The sequence below is a fragment of the Carcharhinus amblyrhynchos genome, unplaced genomic scaffold, assembly GCF_965287045.1.
Source record: "Carcharhinus amblyrhynchos unplaced genomic scaffold, sCarAmb.v2.hapA scaffold_54, whole genome shotgun sequence".
Lineage (NCBI taxonomy): Eukaryota > Metazoa > Chordata > Chondrichthyes > Carcharhiniformes > Carcharhinidae > Carcharhinus > Carcharhinus amblyrhynchos.
Window position 1 is genome coordinate 1,710,882 of NW_027649795.1, and position 19,811 is coordinate 1,730,692.

The window sequence follows — 19,811 nt, forward strand, 5'->3', positions numbered from 1 at the left end:
AGATTGATTGACATGGGTACAGAGCAATCAGCACGGTATGCGGTCTGGATGGGTGGCCAATGAGTACTGGTAAAATGGGTAAGGAGGCGGGTTTCCCATAGATTGATTGACAAGGGAACGGACCAATCGGCACGGGAAGCGGCCTGGCTGGGTGGCCAATGGATGCTGGGCGGAGGGAAAGGTCAGATTTTACACGCAGAAGTGACTGACAATGGAGCCAACCAATAAGAACAGGAGGAGGCATGGATGACCGGCCAATGGGAAGCTGGTGTCCTGGGGGGGGCGGGAATTTGCGATTAATTATTGACGAGAGAAGGGACGAATCGGCATGGGAGGCGTCCTGGTTAGGTTGACCAATGGAAGCTGGATTTCCAGGGGGCCGGGAACTGACGAGCCGTGATGGACGGGCATCGCAACCAATCGGACGGGTAAGGAGGGGACGGGGACGGGAGGGCGGAGACTTCCGTTGAAGTGAGTGACAGGCGGACGGACTAATGGGCGGCGTCATAGGCGGAGGGGAGGTGGATGAGGCGGGACTTCCGGCGGGAGTTCTGGTAAGTTCCAGAAGGCGCATGGTGAGCTGTTGGAGCCACTGATGGAGCCGGGGAAGGTAAGAGAGAGGGTGGCAGGGCTGATAGGGACCGGGATTAAACCCCCTCCTGGGGGCGTAGAGAGAGAGAGAGAGAGGAGGGGATATGATTGATATTGTGCCAGGTCAACGTTCAGCCCCAAATTCCACCCCCCCCCACCACCCACCGTCCTCCACCACCACCCCCCCCTCCCATCAGCCGGGGGCCCCTCCCCCTCCCACAGCCCCCACCCCCAGAGATCCCTGCCCCCCACCCCAACCAGGGCCCCCCTCTCTCCCTGAACCCCCCCCCCCCCACCCTTGGAGGACCCCCCTACCTGGAGGGCCATAACCCTCCCGCCCGCCCCCCCCTCCCCTTGGAGGCCCCCCCCCCCCCCCACCATACCCACCCCACCTAAAGGATCCCAATCCTCCCATTCCTCTCTCTGCAGGGGGGGGTGCCCCTGCACCCCCTTACCCTTCCTGGCGTTCCCCCTCCCTGGAGGGGCTGTGTGATTTCCACCCCCCCCCTTCCTTATGTCCCCCTGCCCAGAGGGGGTGCGTTTTTTCCCCCCTCCCCCTTCCTTCCGTCCCCCTGCCCTGAGGGGGCACGTGTCTCTTCCCCCTCCCCCCCCCCCCTTCCTCGTGTCCCCCTGCCCCAGAGGGGGTGTGTTTCCCCCCCCCTTTCCTTGTGTCCTCCTGCCCAGAGAGTGTGTGTTTTTCCCCCCCCCCCTTCCTCATGCCCCCCTGTCCAGAGGGGGCATGTCCCCCCCCCCCCACGTCCCCCTGCTCGGAGGGGGCACATTATTCCCCCCCATTCCTCGCGTCCCCCTGCCTGGAGGGGGTGCGCCCCCCCCCCCCCCCCTTTTGCATCCCCCTGCCTGGAGGCCCCCCCCCTTTTGTGTCCCCCTGCCCGGAGGCCCCCCCCCCCTTACGTCCCCCTGCCCGGGGGGGGCTCACCCCCCCCCCCCCCCCTTGCGTCCTCCTGCCCAGAGGGGCCGCTCCCCCTCCCCCCTTCCTCGCATCCCCCTGCCCAGCGGGGGTGACCCCCACGCCCCCCTTCCTCGTGTCCCCCTGCCCGGTGGGGGCACCTTCTCCACACACTGGAGATCCATCTTCTTCCTCCACTCACTCCAACCTAACTCCTTTCACAGGGATGGGGGGTGGGCAAGCTTTGCCAACATTCAGTCCCAAACAATCTTTCCCAATAGGGATCCATCCTCCTCCTTCTCCACTCTCCAACATCACTCCTCACATTCCCTGCTGCGCCATCCTCCCTTTCTACATGATGGCCTTCTCTGGAGAGGAAAGTAACCCTCGTCTTTCACCTCCCCACCCGAAAAATATCCCTTCAAAATTAATCTTGTGTGGTAAGCTTTCAAAGTTTCAGATACATTGATATATGTTTATTTGTCTCCATAAGGTATAGGAGCAGAAGAGGCCACTCAGCCCATCGAGTCTGCTCCACCATGGTTGATATTTTTCTCACCCCCATTCTCCTGCCTTTTCTCTGTGACTGCTGATCCACTTATTAATCAAGAACCTATCTATCTCTGTCTTAAAGACACTCAATGACCCGGCCTCTACAGCCTTCTGTGGCAAAGAGTTCCACAGATTCCCCACCGTCTGGCTGAAGAAATTCCTCCTCATCTCTGTATCAATAATGTATCTTTAATATTGGGTTATTGGGGCTGTTCAACTTTTCCTACAAAATTAAACGTGTTCTCCTCTTACGCAGTGGGTTTTCAAAATTTATGATATAGTACGTATTAAAATCTCTGTGTGGCATGGTGATGCTGTGGTTAGCACTTCTGCCTTACAGGGACCTACGTTCGATTCCTGGCTCGGGTCACTGTCTGTGTGGAGTTTGCACCATATCTGTGTGGGTTTCCTCGGTGCTCCAGTTTCCCCCCTCACTCAAAAGATGTGCGGGTTGGGTTGACTGGCCGTGCTAAAATTGACGCTTGGTGTCAGGGGGATCAGCAGGGTAAATGAGTGAGGTTGCAGGACTATAGCCTGGTGAGATTGTGGTCCGTACAGACTCAATGGGCCGAATGGCCTTCTGCGCCGTAGGGATTCTGTGATATGACCACTTATGTCTATGGTGAGCCTTTACTATTGATTTTGGCGGAAGGGGAGGCTTTCAGAAGTTGTTATATTTTATATATGTGTTTGTGTCTATAATGGACCTTTAATCTTGATTTGATTGGGCCTTGTCTACTTTTATTAAAAGTCTTATCTCTTTTGTCTTCAGGTAGCCCTGTGCCAAAAAGATTAACTTTTCCTACAAAATTAAATGTGTATTTTCCTCTTCATTTCCAATGGGTTTTCAGTGTTCCAGATAAAAATATATTTATATATACATCATTTGTGTGTCTACAAATAAACCTTTAGTTTTTATTTATGGGTGGAGTGGGGACTTGTTTGCTTTTAATAAAATCTATATTATCTCTTTTGTGTCATCAGGTAGCCCTGTGCCAAAAAGTTTAACTTTTCCTTTAAAATTAAACACACTTCATGTCTTCAATCTTTTGGTGAGCTGGTGTCGCAAGTTTAGCTTCAAATTAAATGCATATTATCTCTTTTTAATAATCTTTAGTGACCCTCTGTCAAAATTTAACTTTTCCTTTGGAGTTAAATGCATTTGATCACTTTAGGTTTTTGGAGAGTCTGTGGCAAAACTCAACTTTAAATTTAATGCATATTATCTCTCTCGATTTGATTTATTATTGTCACATTTATTATCATACAGTGAAAACTATTGTTTCTTGTGCAGCTATACAGACAGAGCATATCGTTCATAGAGAAGGAAAGGCGAGGGTGCAGAATGTAGTGTTACAGTCATAGCTAGGGTGTAGCGAAAGATTGACTTAGTGCGAGGCAGGTCCACTCAAGTCTGACAGCAGCAGGGAAGAAGCTGTTCTCTAATCAGTTGGTACCTGACCTCAATTCTGTATCTTTTTCCCGAGGAAGAAGGCGGAAGAGAGAATGTCCGGGGTGCGTGGGATCCCTAATTATGCTGGCTGCTTTGCCGAGGCAGTGGGAAGTGTCGACAGTTAGTGGATGGGAGGCTGGTTTGCATGATGGATTGGGCTACATTCATGACTTTTTGTAGATCATTGCAGTCTTGGTCAGAGCAGGAGCCCGTACCAAGCTGTGATACAACCAGGAAGAAATACTGATTTCCCCATCCAGTCTTTTGTTTGTACCATTAGAAGTTGATTCTTCTATTAAAAGCTGAATGATTGTGCGACAAGTTGGTTCAGTATTTTCTGTAATGTTCAGCACCTATTGAATGTGTCCAATCTTATTTGTGAGTCGTGGTTAGTCTTATGGTTGTGGTCCACTGAGACGAAGGAGGGCCACTTGTGCGGCCCCCAGTGGCACGGTGGTTAGCACGGGTTCAATTCCCAGCTTGGGTCACTGTCTGTGTGGAGTCTGCAAGTTCTCCCCATGTCTGTGTGGGTTTCCTCCCACAGTCTGAAAGATGTACTGGTTAGGTGCTAAATTCTCCCTCAGTGTAATGTGACCAGGAGTGTGGGGACTAGGGGATTTTCACAGTAACTTCATTGCAGTGTTAATGTGAGCCTACTTGTGACACTAATAAAGTATAAATCTGTTCTTCAGTGTGACTATATATTTTCTTTTAAATTTGTGTTTCCAAACTAATAAGTTTATTTTTAATTAAATTTCAATTGTAAATATGTGGGCATGGGTTTACAAACTTTTTCCATTAAAATATATTGTTTGTTTTCAAATATTGATGTGGATTTTTCACTTGTTACCAGCTAGGGGATTTTCACAGTAACTGCATTGTGGTGTTAATGGAAGCCTATTTGTGGCAATAATATATAAACTTTTAAAACTTCTAAACTTTCTAAAAAAAATTTTGGCAGCTTTGAGTTGTGCATTTTGGAAAATGGGGCTTTGATTCCCCATCTCTGCTTCTGCCACTTTCCATTATTTGTCATGTTTTTGGTGGTTTTTGAACTGATGTACCTTTTTTAAAACTTGCGCTTTCCCTATGAATCTTTGCAGTTTTTTAAGTGGTTGTTTTTTAAAATTGAATCTAACACGCGTTTTGCAAAACAAAAGGAAGATTAGGCTAACTATAGAGAGCTAAACTGGTACTGTGGATGGAACTCCTTCACCGTTAATCCCAGCAATCATCGCCGTGTCTATTTATAGTGCAAGTTACTGGGAAAGCAAGTCTGGGGAAGTATTTTTACTTCAGATGCTTTGGCTTCTTCGCCTTGTTTTTATTTCAAAGTGATAACTGCAAAGCTGTCAGTTTCCGAGTTGTAACAGTGCCTCACCAAATCGAGACTAATTACGGTCAAGGCTCTGTGCGATCAGAAATCGGACCTCTCTCTGCTGTTACACTTGGGGACGGACACACACACACACACACACACACACACACACACACACACACACCCCCCCAAGCTCAGATTTCTTTCATTTGTTAAGATGTGGAGATGCTGGGGTGGGCACAGTAAGAAATCTCACATGTTAACGTCCAACAGGTTTATTTGAAATTGCAAGCTTTCGGAGCACTGCTCCTTCAGGGGAGTGTAGAGGTGGGTTCATAAACACAGACAGACACAATTGCAAGATAATGGTTGGAATGTGAGTTTTTACAGGTTCAGACAGGTGAGTGGAGAGAGGGATAATCACAAGTTAAAGAGATGTGAATTCTGACTCAGCTGATGAATCTCCGAAAGCTCGTGATTCCAAATAAACCGCTGATGAATCTCCGAAAGCTCGTGATTCCAAATAAACCTGTTGGACTTTTAACCTGATGTTGTGAGACTTCTTACTGTTTCATTTGTTGAGGATTAGCCCTAACACTGTAGGCAGCCACACTTCACCCCTGCCTCGCCTCATCTACAGATTGAAGAACAAAGAAAATTACAGCACAGGAACATGTCCTTCGGCCCTCCAAGCCTGCATCGACCATGCTGCCCAACTGAACTAAAGCCCCCTGCCCTTTGGGAACCATATCCCTCTATTCCCATCCTATTCATGTATTTGTCCAGACACCCCTTAAAAGTCATTACTGTATTTGCTTCCACTACCTCTCCCGGCAGCAAGTTCCAGGCACCCACCACTCTTTTTAAAAAAAAACTTGCCTTGTACGTCTTTAAAACTTGCCCCTCGCACCTTAAACCTGTGCCTCCTAGTAATTGACGCTTCCACCCTGGGGGAAAAGCTTCTGACTATCCACTCTGTCCATACCTCTCATAATCTTGTAGACTTCTATCAGGTTGCCCCTCAACCTCCGTTGTTCCAGTGAGAACAAACCAAGTTTCTTCAACCTCTCCTCATAGCTAGTGCCCTCCATACCAGGCAGCATCCTGGTAAATCTTTTCTGTTCCATCTCGAAAGCCTCCACATCCTTCTCGTAGTGTGGCGACCAGAACTGAACACTCTCTTCCAAGCGCAGCCTAACTAAGGCTCTACATACCTGCCACCTCTAATAGATTCATTAGTTCCACTGCACATTCGACACTCTAAATTTGAGGTCAAATGAAACTCTGCTGTTTGCGTCTTAGCTTGCAAGTCCCATTTCCCCCATCATCTCTATGCTTGCTGTCTGGCCAAGTAATATCTTGATTTTTAAATTCTCACGCTTTATTTCAATTTTTTCCCTATATCTGTTGTCTCCTCCAGTTTCTAAACACTCTGAGATCTCTGCGCTCTGCTAAATCCAACCTCTCGTGCACCCCCAATTTTCATTGCTGTGTTGCTGGTCATGTTGTCTGCTACCTAGGCCCCAAGTTCTGGAATTAGCTCCCTCCACCCCCTGCCTCTCTCTCTCTCAGTCAGCTAAAGGAATAGAATATAAAGCTAAGGAAGTATTGTTGCAACTATACGAGGCCTTGGTGAGGCTGCACCTGGAGTATTGTCCACAGTTTTGGTCCCCTTATTTGAGGAAAGATGTAGTGGCATCGAGGCAGTTCAGAGGAGGTTCACTAGATTGATTCCAGAGATGAGGAGTTTGTCGTATGAAGAGAGATTGAACAGTTTAGGCCGATACTCTCGGGAATTTAGAAGAATGAGGGGAGATCAAATTGAGGTGTACAAGATGATAAAAGGTCTGGATAAAGTAGACGTGGAGTGGATGCTTCCTCTTGTGGGACATTCTAAGACGAGAGGTCATAGTCTTAGGATAAGGGGCAGCAAATTTAAAACAGAGTTGGAGGAGAAACTACTTCTCCCAAAGGGTTGTGAATCTGTGGAATTCACTGCCCCAAAGTGCAGTGGGTGCTGGGACAGTGAGTCAATTTAAGGAGGAGCTAGACAGATTTTTAATTGGGAATGGGATGAAGGGTTATGGGGAGAAGGCAGGAAAATAGGGATGAGGAGCTTACCAGCCATGATCGAATGGTGGAGTGGACTCTGACCAAATTCTGCTCCTATATCTTTTCTACACCGCTGTCAGACCCCCTCACTATGCTCCGTCCTCTTGAATGTCTCTGTTTCCATCACTGCAGAATTGGTGCCAGCTGCTGTCTCTATCTCTGTCTATCTCACGGCCTCGCTTGCTTGCAGCCTCTATATGTTATTCTGTCCCCCTTGAAGCTGCTGTGGACGTTTCGTTACGTTGCAGACACTATAAATTATTATCGCAGTGACCTGTGTCTTTGTATAAATTAACAGCCTTAAGTCTAACTTTAAGTAAATCGTAAAAATCAGGTTGTTGATAGCTAGTGTAGTGCACGATTATTTTGTGCCTGTTCACACATTGTTTGGTATAAAAGTGAAACACTGCAGGTGCTGGAAATCTAAAATAAAATCTCAAGCGTCGGAAATACTCAGCAGGTCTGGCAGCATCTGTCCAGAGAGAAATTGCGCTAATGTTTCAGGGTGATTATCTTTCTCCAAAATGAATGAAAGGGAATTAAACCCTGAACTTTATTTATTCATTAGTCGCAAGTAAAGCTTGCATTAACACTGCAGTGAAGTTACTGTGAAATTTCCCCAATCGCCACACACTGGTGCCTGTTCGGGCTAGCATGGTGGCATTGTGGTTAGCAAGGCTCCCTCACAGCACCAGGGTCCTGGGTTCAATTCCCAGCTTGTGTCACTGTCTGTATGGAGTTTGCATGTCCTCCATGTCTGCATGGGTTTCCTCTGGGTGCTCCGGTTTCCTCCCACAGTCGGAAAGACGTGTTGGCTGGAGTGGATTGACCCAAACAGGTGTCGGAGTGTGGCAACTAGGGGAATTTCACAGTAACTTCATTGCAGTGTTAATGTAAACCTTACTTATGACTAATAAAGAAACTTACTGAACCAGCATGTCTTTCATATGGGAGGAAACCCATGCAACACGGTGTGGGGGGGAGAACGTGCAAACTCCACACAGACAGTGACCCGAGCCAGGAATCGAACCCGGGACCCTGGCGCTGTGAGACAGCCGTGCTAACCCACTGTGTCGGGAATCGAACCCGGGACCCTGGCGCTGTGAGACAGCCGTGCTAACCCACTGTGTCGGGAATCGAACCCGGGACCCTGGCGCAGTGAGACAGCCGTGCTAACCCATTGTGCTGGGAATCGAACCCGGGACCCTGGCGCTGTGAGACAGTCGTGCTAACCCACTGTGCCACCGTGAGAAACTCTGATTCTTGCCAAAGATGCTACCTGTCTTGCTGAGTATTTCCAGTGTTGAAAAGTGATCAGTATTTGGTTGTCCACTGGCATACACAGCCCCTGAGATTTAGTTGCGTTGCATTGACTGCAGTGGGACTGAATATCAGATGCTGTGGGTAGCAGGCAGCTTCTCCGATTCACTGCCACCCGACAAGTATTTGTATCCAGGTATCTCAGATGTGGCCGGTACAGTAGGTTAGCACTGCTGCTTCTCAGTGCCAGGGTCCCAGGTTTCATTCCCGGCCTCGGGCCACTGTCTGTGCAGAATCTGCACATTATCCCTGTGTCTGCGTGGGTTTCCTCTGAGTGCTCTGGTTTCCTCCCACAGTCCAAAGATTTGCGGGTTAGGCAGAGCAACCTGCCCTGGTCACCCCCATGCCAACACTATAGTTAAGAAAGCCCCACCAACACCTCTGCTTTCTTAGAAGACTAAGGAAATTTGGCATGTCAGCCACGACTCTCACCAACTTTTACAGATGCACCATAGAAGGCATTCTTTCTGGTTGTATCACAGCTTGGTATGGGCTCCTGCTCTGCCCAAGACTGCAAGAAACTACAAAAAGACGTGAATGTAGCCCAATCCAGCATGCAAACCAGCCTCCCATCCATTGACTCCGTCGAAATCTCCTGGTGCTTTGGGAAAAGCAGCCACCATAATTAAGGACCCCACGCACCACAGACGTTCTCTCTTTCACGTTCTTCCTTGGGAAAAATATGTAAAAGTCTGTGGTCAGTACCAACCGACTCAAGAACAGCTTCTTTCCTGCTGCTGTCAGACTTCTGAATGGACTTAACCTCACGTTAAGTTGACCTTTCTCTGCACCCTAGCTATGACTGTAAAACTATATTCTGCACTCTTTTTTTCTATGAACGATATGTTTTGTCTGTGCAAGAAATAATACTTTTCACTGTATACTTATGTGACAACCAAATCAAAAAGATTTACCATGCTAAATTGACCCTAGCGTTTTAAAGCTTTTTTTTAGTCCCAAGTAAGGCTTACATTAACAGTGCAGTGAAGTTACTGTGAAATTCCCCACGTTACCACAGTCTGGCGCCTATTCGGGCCAATGCATCCTAACCACGCCTTTCAGAATAAGGAGGAAACCAGAACACCCAGAGGAAACCCATGCAGATGCGGAGAGACGGTGCAGACTCCACGCGGACAGTGACCCAAGCCGGGAATCAAATCCAGGTCCCTAGCGCTGTGAAGCAGCAGTGTTAACCACTGTGCCCTCATGCTGCCCAGTATTGGTGATTAGCAGGATAAATGTGTGGGGTTACAGGGAAATGGCCTGGGCTGGATTGTGGTTAGTACAGACTCGATGGATCGAGTGGCCTTTTTCTGTACAATAGGTATTCTGTGTATCTTATTCTCCTCTGTCAAAGCAAAATTAAATAATCCCTGCGTGCATATGCAGTTCAGGTCGCCCTGCTGTAGAAAGGATGTTGTTTAAATTGGAAAGATTTCCAAGGATGTTACTGGGTTGGAAGGCTTGAGTTATAAGGAGAGGCTGGGACATTTCCTCCCTAGAGTGTCGGAGGATGAGGGCTGACCTTAATATTGGTTTATAAAATGATGAGGAGCTTGGATAGGGTGAACAGCCAAGGTCTTTTCCCCAGGGTAGAGGGAGCCCAAAACTAGAAAACATAGGTTTAAGGTGAGAGAAGAAAGATTTTAAAAGGGATCTGACGAATAACTTTTTCACACAGGGTGGTGTGTGTGTGGAATGAGCTGCCAGAGGGGTTGGATAGGGTAGAGGTAGAGAGATTCTTCCCGTTTAGAAAGGATAGCAGGACTAGAGGGCACAGTCTCAAGATAAGGAGTTGGGGGGGGGTGCAATTTAGATCAGAGTTGAGGAGAAATTTCTTCACTCAAAGGGTGGTGAATCTCTGGAATTCTTTGCCCGTTGAAGTGGTGGAGGCTACCTCGCTGAATGTATTTAAGTCACGGGTAAATAGGTTTTTGACAGACAAGGGAATTAAGGGTTATGTGGAGAGAGCAGGAAAGTGGAACTGATCCACTTCAGATCAGCCATGATCTTAATGAATGGCAGGGCAGGCTCGAAGGGCTAGATGCCCCGCTCCTGCTCCTATTTCTTGTGTTCTTATTATGTTCTTATGGTTGAGACGGGAACCATGACAACATCTGAAGGACATTTGGACAGGGGCATGGATGGGAAAGATTGAGAGATATGGGCCCCACACAGGCGAATGGGACTAGTTCAGTTTAGGAAACTGGGTCAGCATGGATGAGCTGGACCAAAGGGCCTGTTCCCATGCTGTACAATGTGGAGGTGGCGGCATTGGACTGGGGTGGGCACAGTAAGTAGTCTCTCAACCTCCAGGTTGAAGTCCAACAGGTTTATTTGGAATCACGAGCTTTCGGAACGCTGCTCCTTCATCAGGTGAGTGGAGAGGTAGGTTTGACAAACAAGCCGTATATAGACACAGACAATTGCCTGGGCTTGCAAAATCTCACTAACTGTCCAGGCTGGGGACAATTCACACCTCTTTAACCTGTGATTAATCCTCTCTCCACTCAGTTTGTACCTGTAAAGACTCGCATTCCAACCATTATCTTGCAACTGTGTCTGTGTCTATATATGTCGTGTTTGTGAAACCCATCTCTCCGCTCACCTGATGAAGGAGCAGTGTTCCAAAAGCTCACAATTCCCAATAAACCTGTCAGGTTTTAACCTAGTGTTGTGAAACTACTTATTGTAAATCTCTGACTCTCTTACCAAGGTAACAAGTGGCTGGGGAAGAACTAGGCACACTCTCAGGCCAGTGTCTGTGACTTGATTCATTTCTGATTTCGAAGCAGTTCCTGGTGTCCGGTTTCCCAACATCTCCCATCTCCTGTCATCTATAATGGGAAGGGTGCATTCTGTAGCGGTTATTACCTCAGCTCACAGCTGTTGTGGGATCTTTACTTGTGTGCTTCTCTGAGTGGGGAGGGGGAGCGAGTATGGACGCTGTGTGTTGATGTCCTGTTGACAGCTTCTGAATAGGACCTGGGATAGTATGCTGCTCCAACACTGTCTCTCTGATTAGCGACTGTATTTGAGATGTTTCCTGTATCTCTCTTGGGCCCCGTTCCCTCCTTGTCAACCCTCTCAATCAGCAATGAAGCATTGTTTCTGGATTCACTGACAGATTTCTTTAGAAGCTGCTTCATTTACTCTCTCTTTTGGGGCTCCTGTCAACGATCAGTAACGTAACTACAGTGTGAAAGACAAGGATCTTATCACAGAATGTTTCCCTTCCAGGCGCAGGTTGTCTTTGAGCTGTGCGGTACGTCTGGGTTCGTTTTGCTGTGCTATGTTGTAACAGCTCCCCCTTTTCTTTGTGAGATACCAGCCACAACGTAGGCATGATAGAATGCAAGACCTGATTTTAACACCGGACTGAACATAAAAACCCTACAGTGCAGAAGGAGGCCATTTGGCCCATCAGGTCTGTGCTGACCCAAATTCCACCCAGCCCCTATCCCCATAGCCGCACTTATTTCCTCTGTTAGTACCCCCCCGCCCCCGACACTAAAGATCAACTTAGTATGGCCAATCAACCTAACTCATGCCATGGGTGGCACAGTGCAAACAGTGTGCTAAGTTTTAAATTCACTTTGCCCGAAATTAGTCGTGGCAGCATGGGGCACAGTGCTTATTGCTTCTGCCTCGCAGTCCCAGGGGCCCAGGTTCATTCCCAGCTTAGGTCACTGTCTGTACATTTTCTACACACACACCCACGCACCATCCAGGATCCAGAGGAGGTTCACAAGAATGATCCTTAGAATGAAGAGCTTGTTGTATGAGGAACGGTTGAGTTTAGAAGGATGAGGAGGGGGGATCTTATTGAAACTTACAGGATACTGCAAGACCTGGATAGAGTGGACGTGGAGAGGATGTTTCCACTCGTAGGAAAAACTAGAACCAGATTTGCAAGCCCAGGCAAGTCGTGGAGGTTACAGATAGTGTGACATGAACCCAAAATCCTGACTGAGACCGTCTTCGTGTGGGACCTGCCATCAGTCCCCATCCAGTGACTCCATGCCGTCGTGTGTTGTGAAGGCCGCCCTGGAAAATGCTCACCCGAAGAGTAGAGGCTGAATGCTCGCAGTGTTTGTTACCTAGCCAGCATTCAATCAACAGCAGTGTCTTGCCTTCACAGTCAAGGGGCGTGTCCAATGCAGGGGAGGAAATTCCAAATTCACTCGTTTCGCACACTGCAGACTGTACTGGAACCAACTCCCTGTAGCTGTTTACCCCATAGAGCCCCAACTTTTCGCTCGCGCGCGTGCGCGCGCCGCCCCCCCTCCCCCGCCCCATGCTGTAAAAGTTGCTAGACGGACGGTATTGTGAAGAGAGAATAGAGTCAAAGCTGCTTCTATCTTTTCACTTGTCCACTCTGAAACCTTGCTCCGCCACATGCCTCTGGATATCCTTTGACATTCTGCACCTTTGTGCCATTTACACATTCCAATCTCAATGGATGCTGTTGGCACCCTTCTTGGCCTTTATTACTACCATTTACATTCTCTTTGTCCCTTATCTGAGGTTTCAGTCAATTAGGCAATCGCACCCTTGCAGTACAAGTCTTGTCTTATTTGCTTTCTCTTTAGTTCTGACAAAGGGTCAGCCTGACTCGAAGCACTGGCTCTGTTTCTCTCGATGTGGGTATGCCGGCGTTGGACTGGCGTAAACACAGTAAAAAGTCTGACAACACCAGGTTTTAGTCCAACCTATTTATTTGATAATATACTCATAAGCTTTCGGGGTTAGCCCCTTCGTCAGGTGAATGGAGAGTTGTGGCCTCAGACAGAGCATATAAAGCACAGACAGTTTAGAGATTACTGATTAGAATGCGAATCCTTACACCTAACCTGCTGTTCAAGACCTGAAGTGGCTGATAATGTGAGTGGAAGGAGCACTGATCACAGGTTAAAGAGATGTGTATTGTCTCCAGACAGTACAGTAAGTGAGGTTTTGCAAACCCAGGCAAGTCACGGGGGTTACAGATAGTGCGACATGAACCCAAGATCCCTGTTGAGACCGTCCTTGTGTGCGGAACTTGGCTATCAGTCTCTGTTCAGCGATCGGATCATTTCAGCTGAATGTTATACTGAATGTGTATCTGTCAAAGTGTGGGCAGTTTTAAGTGTCACTGCTGGTTATTATGATCCAGAGTTCCTGTTTGCTGTTCGACATTAGGTTACCAAACTGTCACTAAATTTAAAAAAGATGTGCTGCTGTTGTTACTCATTGATCAGTGTTAATTCATCAAGCGGTACGGTGGCACAGTAGTTAGCACTGCTGCCTCACAGCACCAGGGACCCGTTCGACCTTGGGTCACTGTGTGGAGCTTGCACATTCTCCCTGTCTTGTGTGGGTTTCCTCTGGGTGCACCTGTTTCCTGCCACAGGCCAAAGATGTGTGATTTTGGTTGATTGGCCATGACAAATTGCCCCTTTGTATCGGGGGATTAGGAGGGTAAGTATATAGGGTTACGGGGGTAGGACCTGGGTGGGACTGTCAGTCCAGGCTCAATGGGCGAAATGGCCTTCTGCACTGTAGATTCTATGATTCAGTTGGCATGGTTCTAATTACAGGTCCCTGACTCTGAAGCAGCAGTGCTAGCCAAAAGAGAAAATACTAGAAAATCTCAGCAGGCCTGGCAGTGTCTGTAAGGGGAGAGTCCAGGTAATCCTTTGTCAAAGCTGACCAAATGCTAACCACTGTGCTGGAGATGGATTCAGGCTCGCAATGGCTAGGAACTTTAAGGATGTAGTTTAAAAAAGTAATCTCCCATTCAGTACTAACATTGCAGTTACTAAGAGGATGTGTTTACTGCTTTGTTCCAGAGGGGTTGACTTCAAAGCAGCAGACACAGAAGCCCTGTCAGTGTGATCTCTTTCTGAGAGAGAGGTTCTCCAGACAGGGCCATGCCTGCATGGTGTTTGGGGAACACAAAATCAGGCAAGTTACTGCACCGTAGTTTAGAATGTCCGTAGTGTTCTCTGCAATGTTGTAGGAATGCCAGCGTTGGAGTGGGGTAAGGACAGTAAGAGATCTCTCAACAGCAGGTTAAAGGACTTTAACCTGGTGTTATGAGACTTCTTTCTCAGCTGCAGATCATGGAAATAACACAGCATGGGGTCCCGGAGGCAGGTTTTAGTAAGCTGTTTGCATTCTCTGATGCTGAAGAACTGGTAATACAGAAAAACATTCAAACAGCTATGTGCACTTTCTGATCTAGAATTTGTTTGTTTATTAGTCACAAGTAAGGTTTGCATTAACACTGCAATGAAGTTGCTGTGGAAATCTCCTGTCGATGTTGAAAGAATTAATCAGTATGATTGAATTGTAATTGTCAATTTATGCAGTTGTGGAGGCTAATTCTCTGGTGTGGTAACCATTTTTCCCCTCTCTCTCTTTCCCTCTTAGGTGAATGAACTGAAAGCAAAGGGCAATCAGGCCCTGAGTGCCGGGAAGATAGATGACGCCATCATGTGTTATAGTGAAGCCATTAAGCTGGACCCCAAGAACCATGTGCTTTACAGCAACCGGTCTGCGGCCTATGCCAAGAAGGGGGAGTATCAGAAAGCCTTGGAGGATGGCTGCAAAACAGTTGAAATTAAACCAGACTGGGGCAAGGTAGGTGACCTCCCACTCAGGAAAAGCAGTCAAACTCCGCACAATGTCGTAGTCTCAGTCGTTGCATGTCGGGAGTAATCTGTTGTACATGGGTGGCACAGTGGGTTAGCACTGCTGCCTCACAGTGCCCAGGGACCTGGGTTCACACAGTGGGTTAGCACTGCTGCCTCAGTGCCCAGGGACCCGGGTTCACACGGTGGGTTAGCACTGCTGCCTCACAGCGCCCAGGGACCCGGGTTCACAGTGTGTTAGCACTGCTGCCTCACAGCGCCCAGGGACCCGGGTTCACAGTGTGTTAGCGCTGCTGCCTCACAGCGCCCAGGGACCCGGGTTCACAGTGGGTTAGCACTGCTGCCTCACAGCGCCCAGGGACCCGGGTTCACAGTGGGTTAGCACTGCTGCCTCACAGCGCCCAGGGACCCGGGTTCATGCAGTGGGTTAGCACTGCTGCCTCACAGCGCCCAGGGACCCGGGTTCATGCAGTGGGTTAGCACTGCTGCCTTGCAGTGCCCAGGGACCCGGGTTCACACAGTGGGTTAGCACTGCTGTCTCGCAGTGCCCAGGGACCCGGGTTCACACAATGGGTTAGCACTGCTGTCTTGCAGCGCCCAGGGATCTGGGTTTAATTCCTGGCTTGTGCAATGTCTGTGTGGGTTTCTTCCAGGTGCTCCGATTTCCTCCCACAGTCTGAAAGACATGCTAATTAGGTGCTAAATTCTCCCTTGGTATACCCAAACAGGCACTGGAGTGTGGGGACTAGGGGAATTTCACAATAATTTCAGTGCAGTGTTAATGTGAGCTAACTTGTGACTGTTAAATTAACTTGAGCTTATGTCGCAGTTTGCAGAGGTGGCACAGTGCTGTAAAAATTCAAATTTATGGGTTTTTAAGGCCTCCAGTTGGTTAAGGGAGGGTTGCCAGCTGGACAATTAAGTTGTGACTCAAGGAGGCTTACATTAACACTGCAATGAAGTTACTGTGAAAATTCCCTAATCGCCACACTCTGGCACCTGTTCGGGTTACACAGAATCTAGCACTTAACCAGACTGTGGGTGGAAACCGCAGCACCCGGAGGAAACTCATGCAGACTCCACACGGACAGTGACCCAAGCCGGGAATTGAACACAGATGCCCGGTGCTGTGAGGCAGCAGTGCTAACCTCTGTAAAACCGTGCTGCTTAGGCAGAGAGTTTAACTTCTCATTTTGAGAAATTTAGACCTCAACCAATGTAGTTCTGACCGAGAACTGCAATGCTCGATTAACCTAGAGATTGTGATCTCTGATTTAAACCCACAGCTTGAATGGAAGGGCTGCAGGCTGAGCAAAAGCTAACACTCCTGAGTCTGCTGCATTCAGGTTTCGCTTTAACTGACTGGAAATACACAGTATGGATGTTACAGAAACGGGCCAACCTGTCCATATCAGCATTTGTGCTGCATTCCAGCCTCCTCCAGTCATTCCTCATCTAAAGCTATCAGTTGCCTCACTCCCCGTGGGAGCGAGCTTCGCGTTCTCCCTCGCTCCCTGTGGAAACGAGCCCCACATTCTCCTCCACTCCCCGTGGGAGGGAGCGAGTCCCACATCCTCCCCTCTGTGAGCGAGGAGAAAACATTTTGCCTGAATTCCCTTATTGTATTTGTCACTAACTATCTACCAATGGCCTGTAGTTACAAGTGAGACTGTCTGAGCACAGACTCCAGTAAATATTGTCCTCTGGTTCCGGACCATTGTTGGAGCTGTTAACGTTAACCAGATATAGTAGTCCCAAGCCCCAGCTGCTTGTTCAGATGGGGTTTTCTTAGGAAGAAGCTTGGGGAATTTTCCTGGTGTCACCATCCTGCATTCATCGAACAACACCCCCCCGAGATGACTTGTTCCAATAATTGTGCCACCTTTTAGGGTTACTCGAGAAAGGCTGCAGCCTTGGAGTTCCTGAATCGCTTTGAAGAGGCCAAGAAAACCTATGAGGAGGGACTGAAGCACGAACCAGGGAACCAGCAGCTGAAGGATGGCATGCAAAACGTGGACGCCAGGCTAGCGGGTAAGCAGCTAACTGGGTAAAGTCGGTAGCTATGTTTTGTTTCAGTTGATGGTTTGTCTTTATAGAGGGAGTACTTCGAAGGTTTACCATCCTGATTTACCAGGGTGTTGGTAAGTATTATGTACAGTTTTGGTCTCCTTATCTGAGGAAGGATGTCCTTGCTATAGAGGGAGCACAGTGAAGATTTTCCAGGCTGATTCCTGGGATGGCAGGTCTGTCACATGAGGAGAGACAGAGTGGGTTAGGATTATATTCACTGGAGTTTAGAAGAGTGAGAGGGGATCTGATAGAGACTTATAAAATTCTAACAGGGTCAGACAGGGTAGATTCAGAAAGAATGTTCCCCATGGTGGGGGGAGTCCAGAATTAGGGGTTAGAGTTCGGTGATAAGGGGTAAACCTTTTAGAACTGAGGTGAGGAGAAATTTCTTCACCCAGAGAGTGGTGAATGTGTGGATTCACTCCCACGGAAAGTAGTTGAGGCCAAAACATTGTGTGATTTCAAGAAGAAATTAGATATCGCTCTTGGCTGAAGGGATTGAGGGATTTGGTTGAAGGGGGGGAAAATCGGGATATTGAATTTGATGATGAGCCATGATTGTGGTAAATGGCAGAGCAGGTTCGAAGGGCTGAATGGCCACCTGCTTCTGGTTCAGGTTGTTGCAGCAACCTAACTGTCAGAGAAATGGAGACTCTGCACAGACAGGACAAGTACGTGCAGATTTCTGAAGTGTCAGCCTTGGTTTGTTGACCTATCTGATGAGCAGGGAAGAAAAGTGATGCTGAGTGTCGCACAGCCTTTCTTATAAAGGAAATCTGAGTTGCCCTCCTGTGCCTTGGAATGGATCACCTGCCTAGCAATTCTTTAAGGAATTTGAAGTGGGTGGGGCAAGGAGACAGATTGGAGGATAAGATTTTTATTTATTATTGCACATGTATTAGCATACAGTGGAAAGTGTTGTTTCTTGCACGCTATGCCGTTCATGAGAAGGAAAGGAAAGCAGAATGTAGTGTTACAGTCACAGCTAGGGTGTAGAGAAAGATCAACTTAATGCGATGTAGGTCCATTCAAAAGCCTGATGCAGTTCAAAAGCCTCCCTGTGCTGTGTGGCTGACTCCATGTTTGCTGAATGAGACTTTTAGGACACTGAAACGTGGTGTCGTTCCTGTTGCTGGGCACTTGCGCTCATCCACTTTGCTTCCTTTGCAGAGAAGAAGTTCATGAACCCTTTCGCTTCCCCAAACCTGTACCAGAAACTGGAGAGCGACCCCCGGACCAAGGCGCTGCTGAGTGACCCGAGCTATAGAGAAATGATTGAACAGCTGAAGAACAAGCCTGCTGACTTAGCCACGTGCGTACAGCCCCTCCCTCCTTCAGCTTTCCTTTGCTGTTTGGATGAATTTCTTTAGTTTGATACAAGATTTGGTCTTGAAGTTACCTGGAATACTGACTAACACCCCATGTTACTCACTCTCTTTACTGCTATTCCAGTCATACTGAGTCCAATTTAAATCCATAGCTTTGGAATACCAATCTAAACTCCAAAGATGTGCAGATTAGGTGGATTGGCTGTGCTAAATTGCCCCTTAGTGCACAAAGATGTGCGGGTTAGATGGATTGGCCATGCGAAATTGCCCCTTAGTGTCAGGTGTACTAACTAGGGTAAATACCTGGGGTTATGGGCAGCTGCCTCACAGCTCCAGGGACCTGGGTTCGATTCCTGGCTTGGGTCACTGTCTGTGTGGAATCTGCATATTCTATCCTGTGTGGGTTTCCTCCCACAGTCCAGAGATGTGTAGGTTAGGTGGATTGGCCATGCTAAATTGCCTCTTAATGTCCAAAGATCTGCAGAGGTTTGGGGGGGAATTAGTGGGGTAAAATAATTGAAGGTACAGGAATAGGCCTGGTCAGTGCAGACATGATGGGCCAAATGGCCTCCTGCAGTGTAGAGGTTCTATGACCATCAAGTGAAGTAAGTCCCAATCATTAGGAGTGTGCCAAGGCAGAGTTAATTTTGTCTTTTTCTAAACTGAGTGTAAAATGACATTCCGAATCAGTCCCTTATACAGCATGATGCAAAATTAAAGCCCAAAAATGCCTGTGGTAAATTGACCCTTGTCTCAGGACGATTAGCATGGTAAATGTGTGGGGTTACAAGAGAAGAGCCTGGGTGCGACGTGGTCAGTACAGCCTTGATGGGCTGAATGGCCTCTTGTCTGTCGGAATTCTGTGATTCTAAAAATGGAGACTCTGGCCTTTGTCCAGTCATGAATCTGTTGTAGCTGCTGCTACACTGAACTGCGCTGTGCACTGAACCACTTCGCCAGACACATAGGCGCTGCTTGAGTGAGTACGTTAGAGTGCATTTATATGAAGTTTTAACTGGAATAGCCTGGAGGATTTCAGAGTTCTTAAAAACACCACAGAATATACAAAGTATACCAGAGATCGCCAGTGATCTCTTCCAGTTGGGGACAATATGTATGTTGTTAAGAGTTGGAATAAGCAGCTGATAACATGTGCTTTCTCAGGAGACTCCAAGATCCAAGGGTTATGACAACTCTAAGTGTTTTGCTTGGAATTGATCTTCAAGGCGCAGAGGATGAAGAGGAGGAAACTCCGGCTCCACCACCCCCTCCCCAGCCGAAGAAGGAGCCAAAAGTGGAGCCAATGGAGGAGGACCTCCCTGAGAATAAAAGAAAGGTACGTTGCCAATAAAAAAGGCACCTTGGAAATCCGTACAACCAATGTGTTAATTATATTGCTCAGCTAGACAGGCCAAAGGCATTGTTTCATTAACTATTTTCAGCGCATATTATTGAGCATTATTTTATATTATTGAGCACAGTGGTTATCACGGATGCCTCACAGCGCCAAAGACCCAGGTTCAAT

The 19,811-nt window shown here is 47.9% G+C and overlaps 1 protein-coding gene across 1 annotated transcript in view; it reads left to right on the forward strand.

Annotated features, from left to right (window-relative positions):
- Positions 1-529: 529 nt before the first annotated feature.
- The window catches only part of stip1 (stress-induced phosphoprotein 1), a 38,652-nt gene continuing 19,370 nt past the window's right edge, over positions 530-19,811 (forward strand). The window contains exons 1-5 of the mRNA XM_080182433.1: positions 530-610; positions 14,668-14,877; positions 16,778-16,919; positions 18,129-18,270; positions 19,451-19,622. Coding sequence (XP_080038559.1) covers positions 596-610; positions 14,668-14,877; positions 16,778-16,919; positions 18,129-18,270; positions 19,451-19,622 — 681 coding nt within the window. The 5' untranslated portion in view covers positions 530-595. The remainder of the gene's footprint in view (positions 611-14,667; positions 14,878-16,777; positions 16,920-18,128; positions 18,271-19,450; positions 19,623-19,811) is intronic.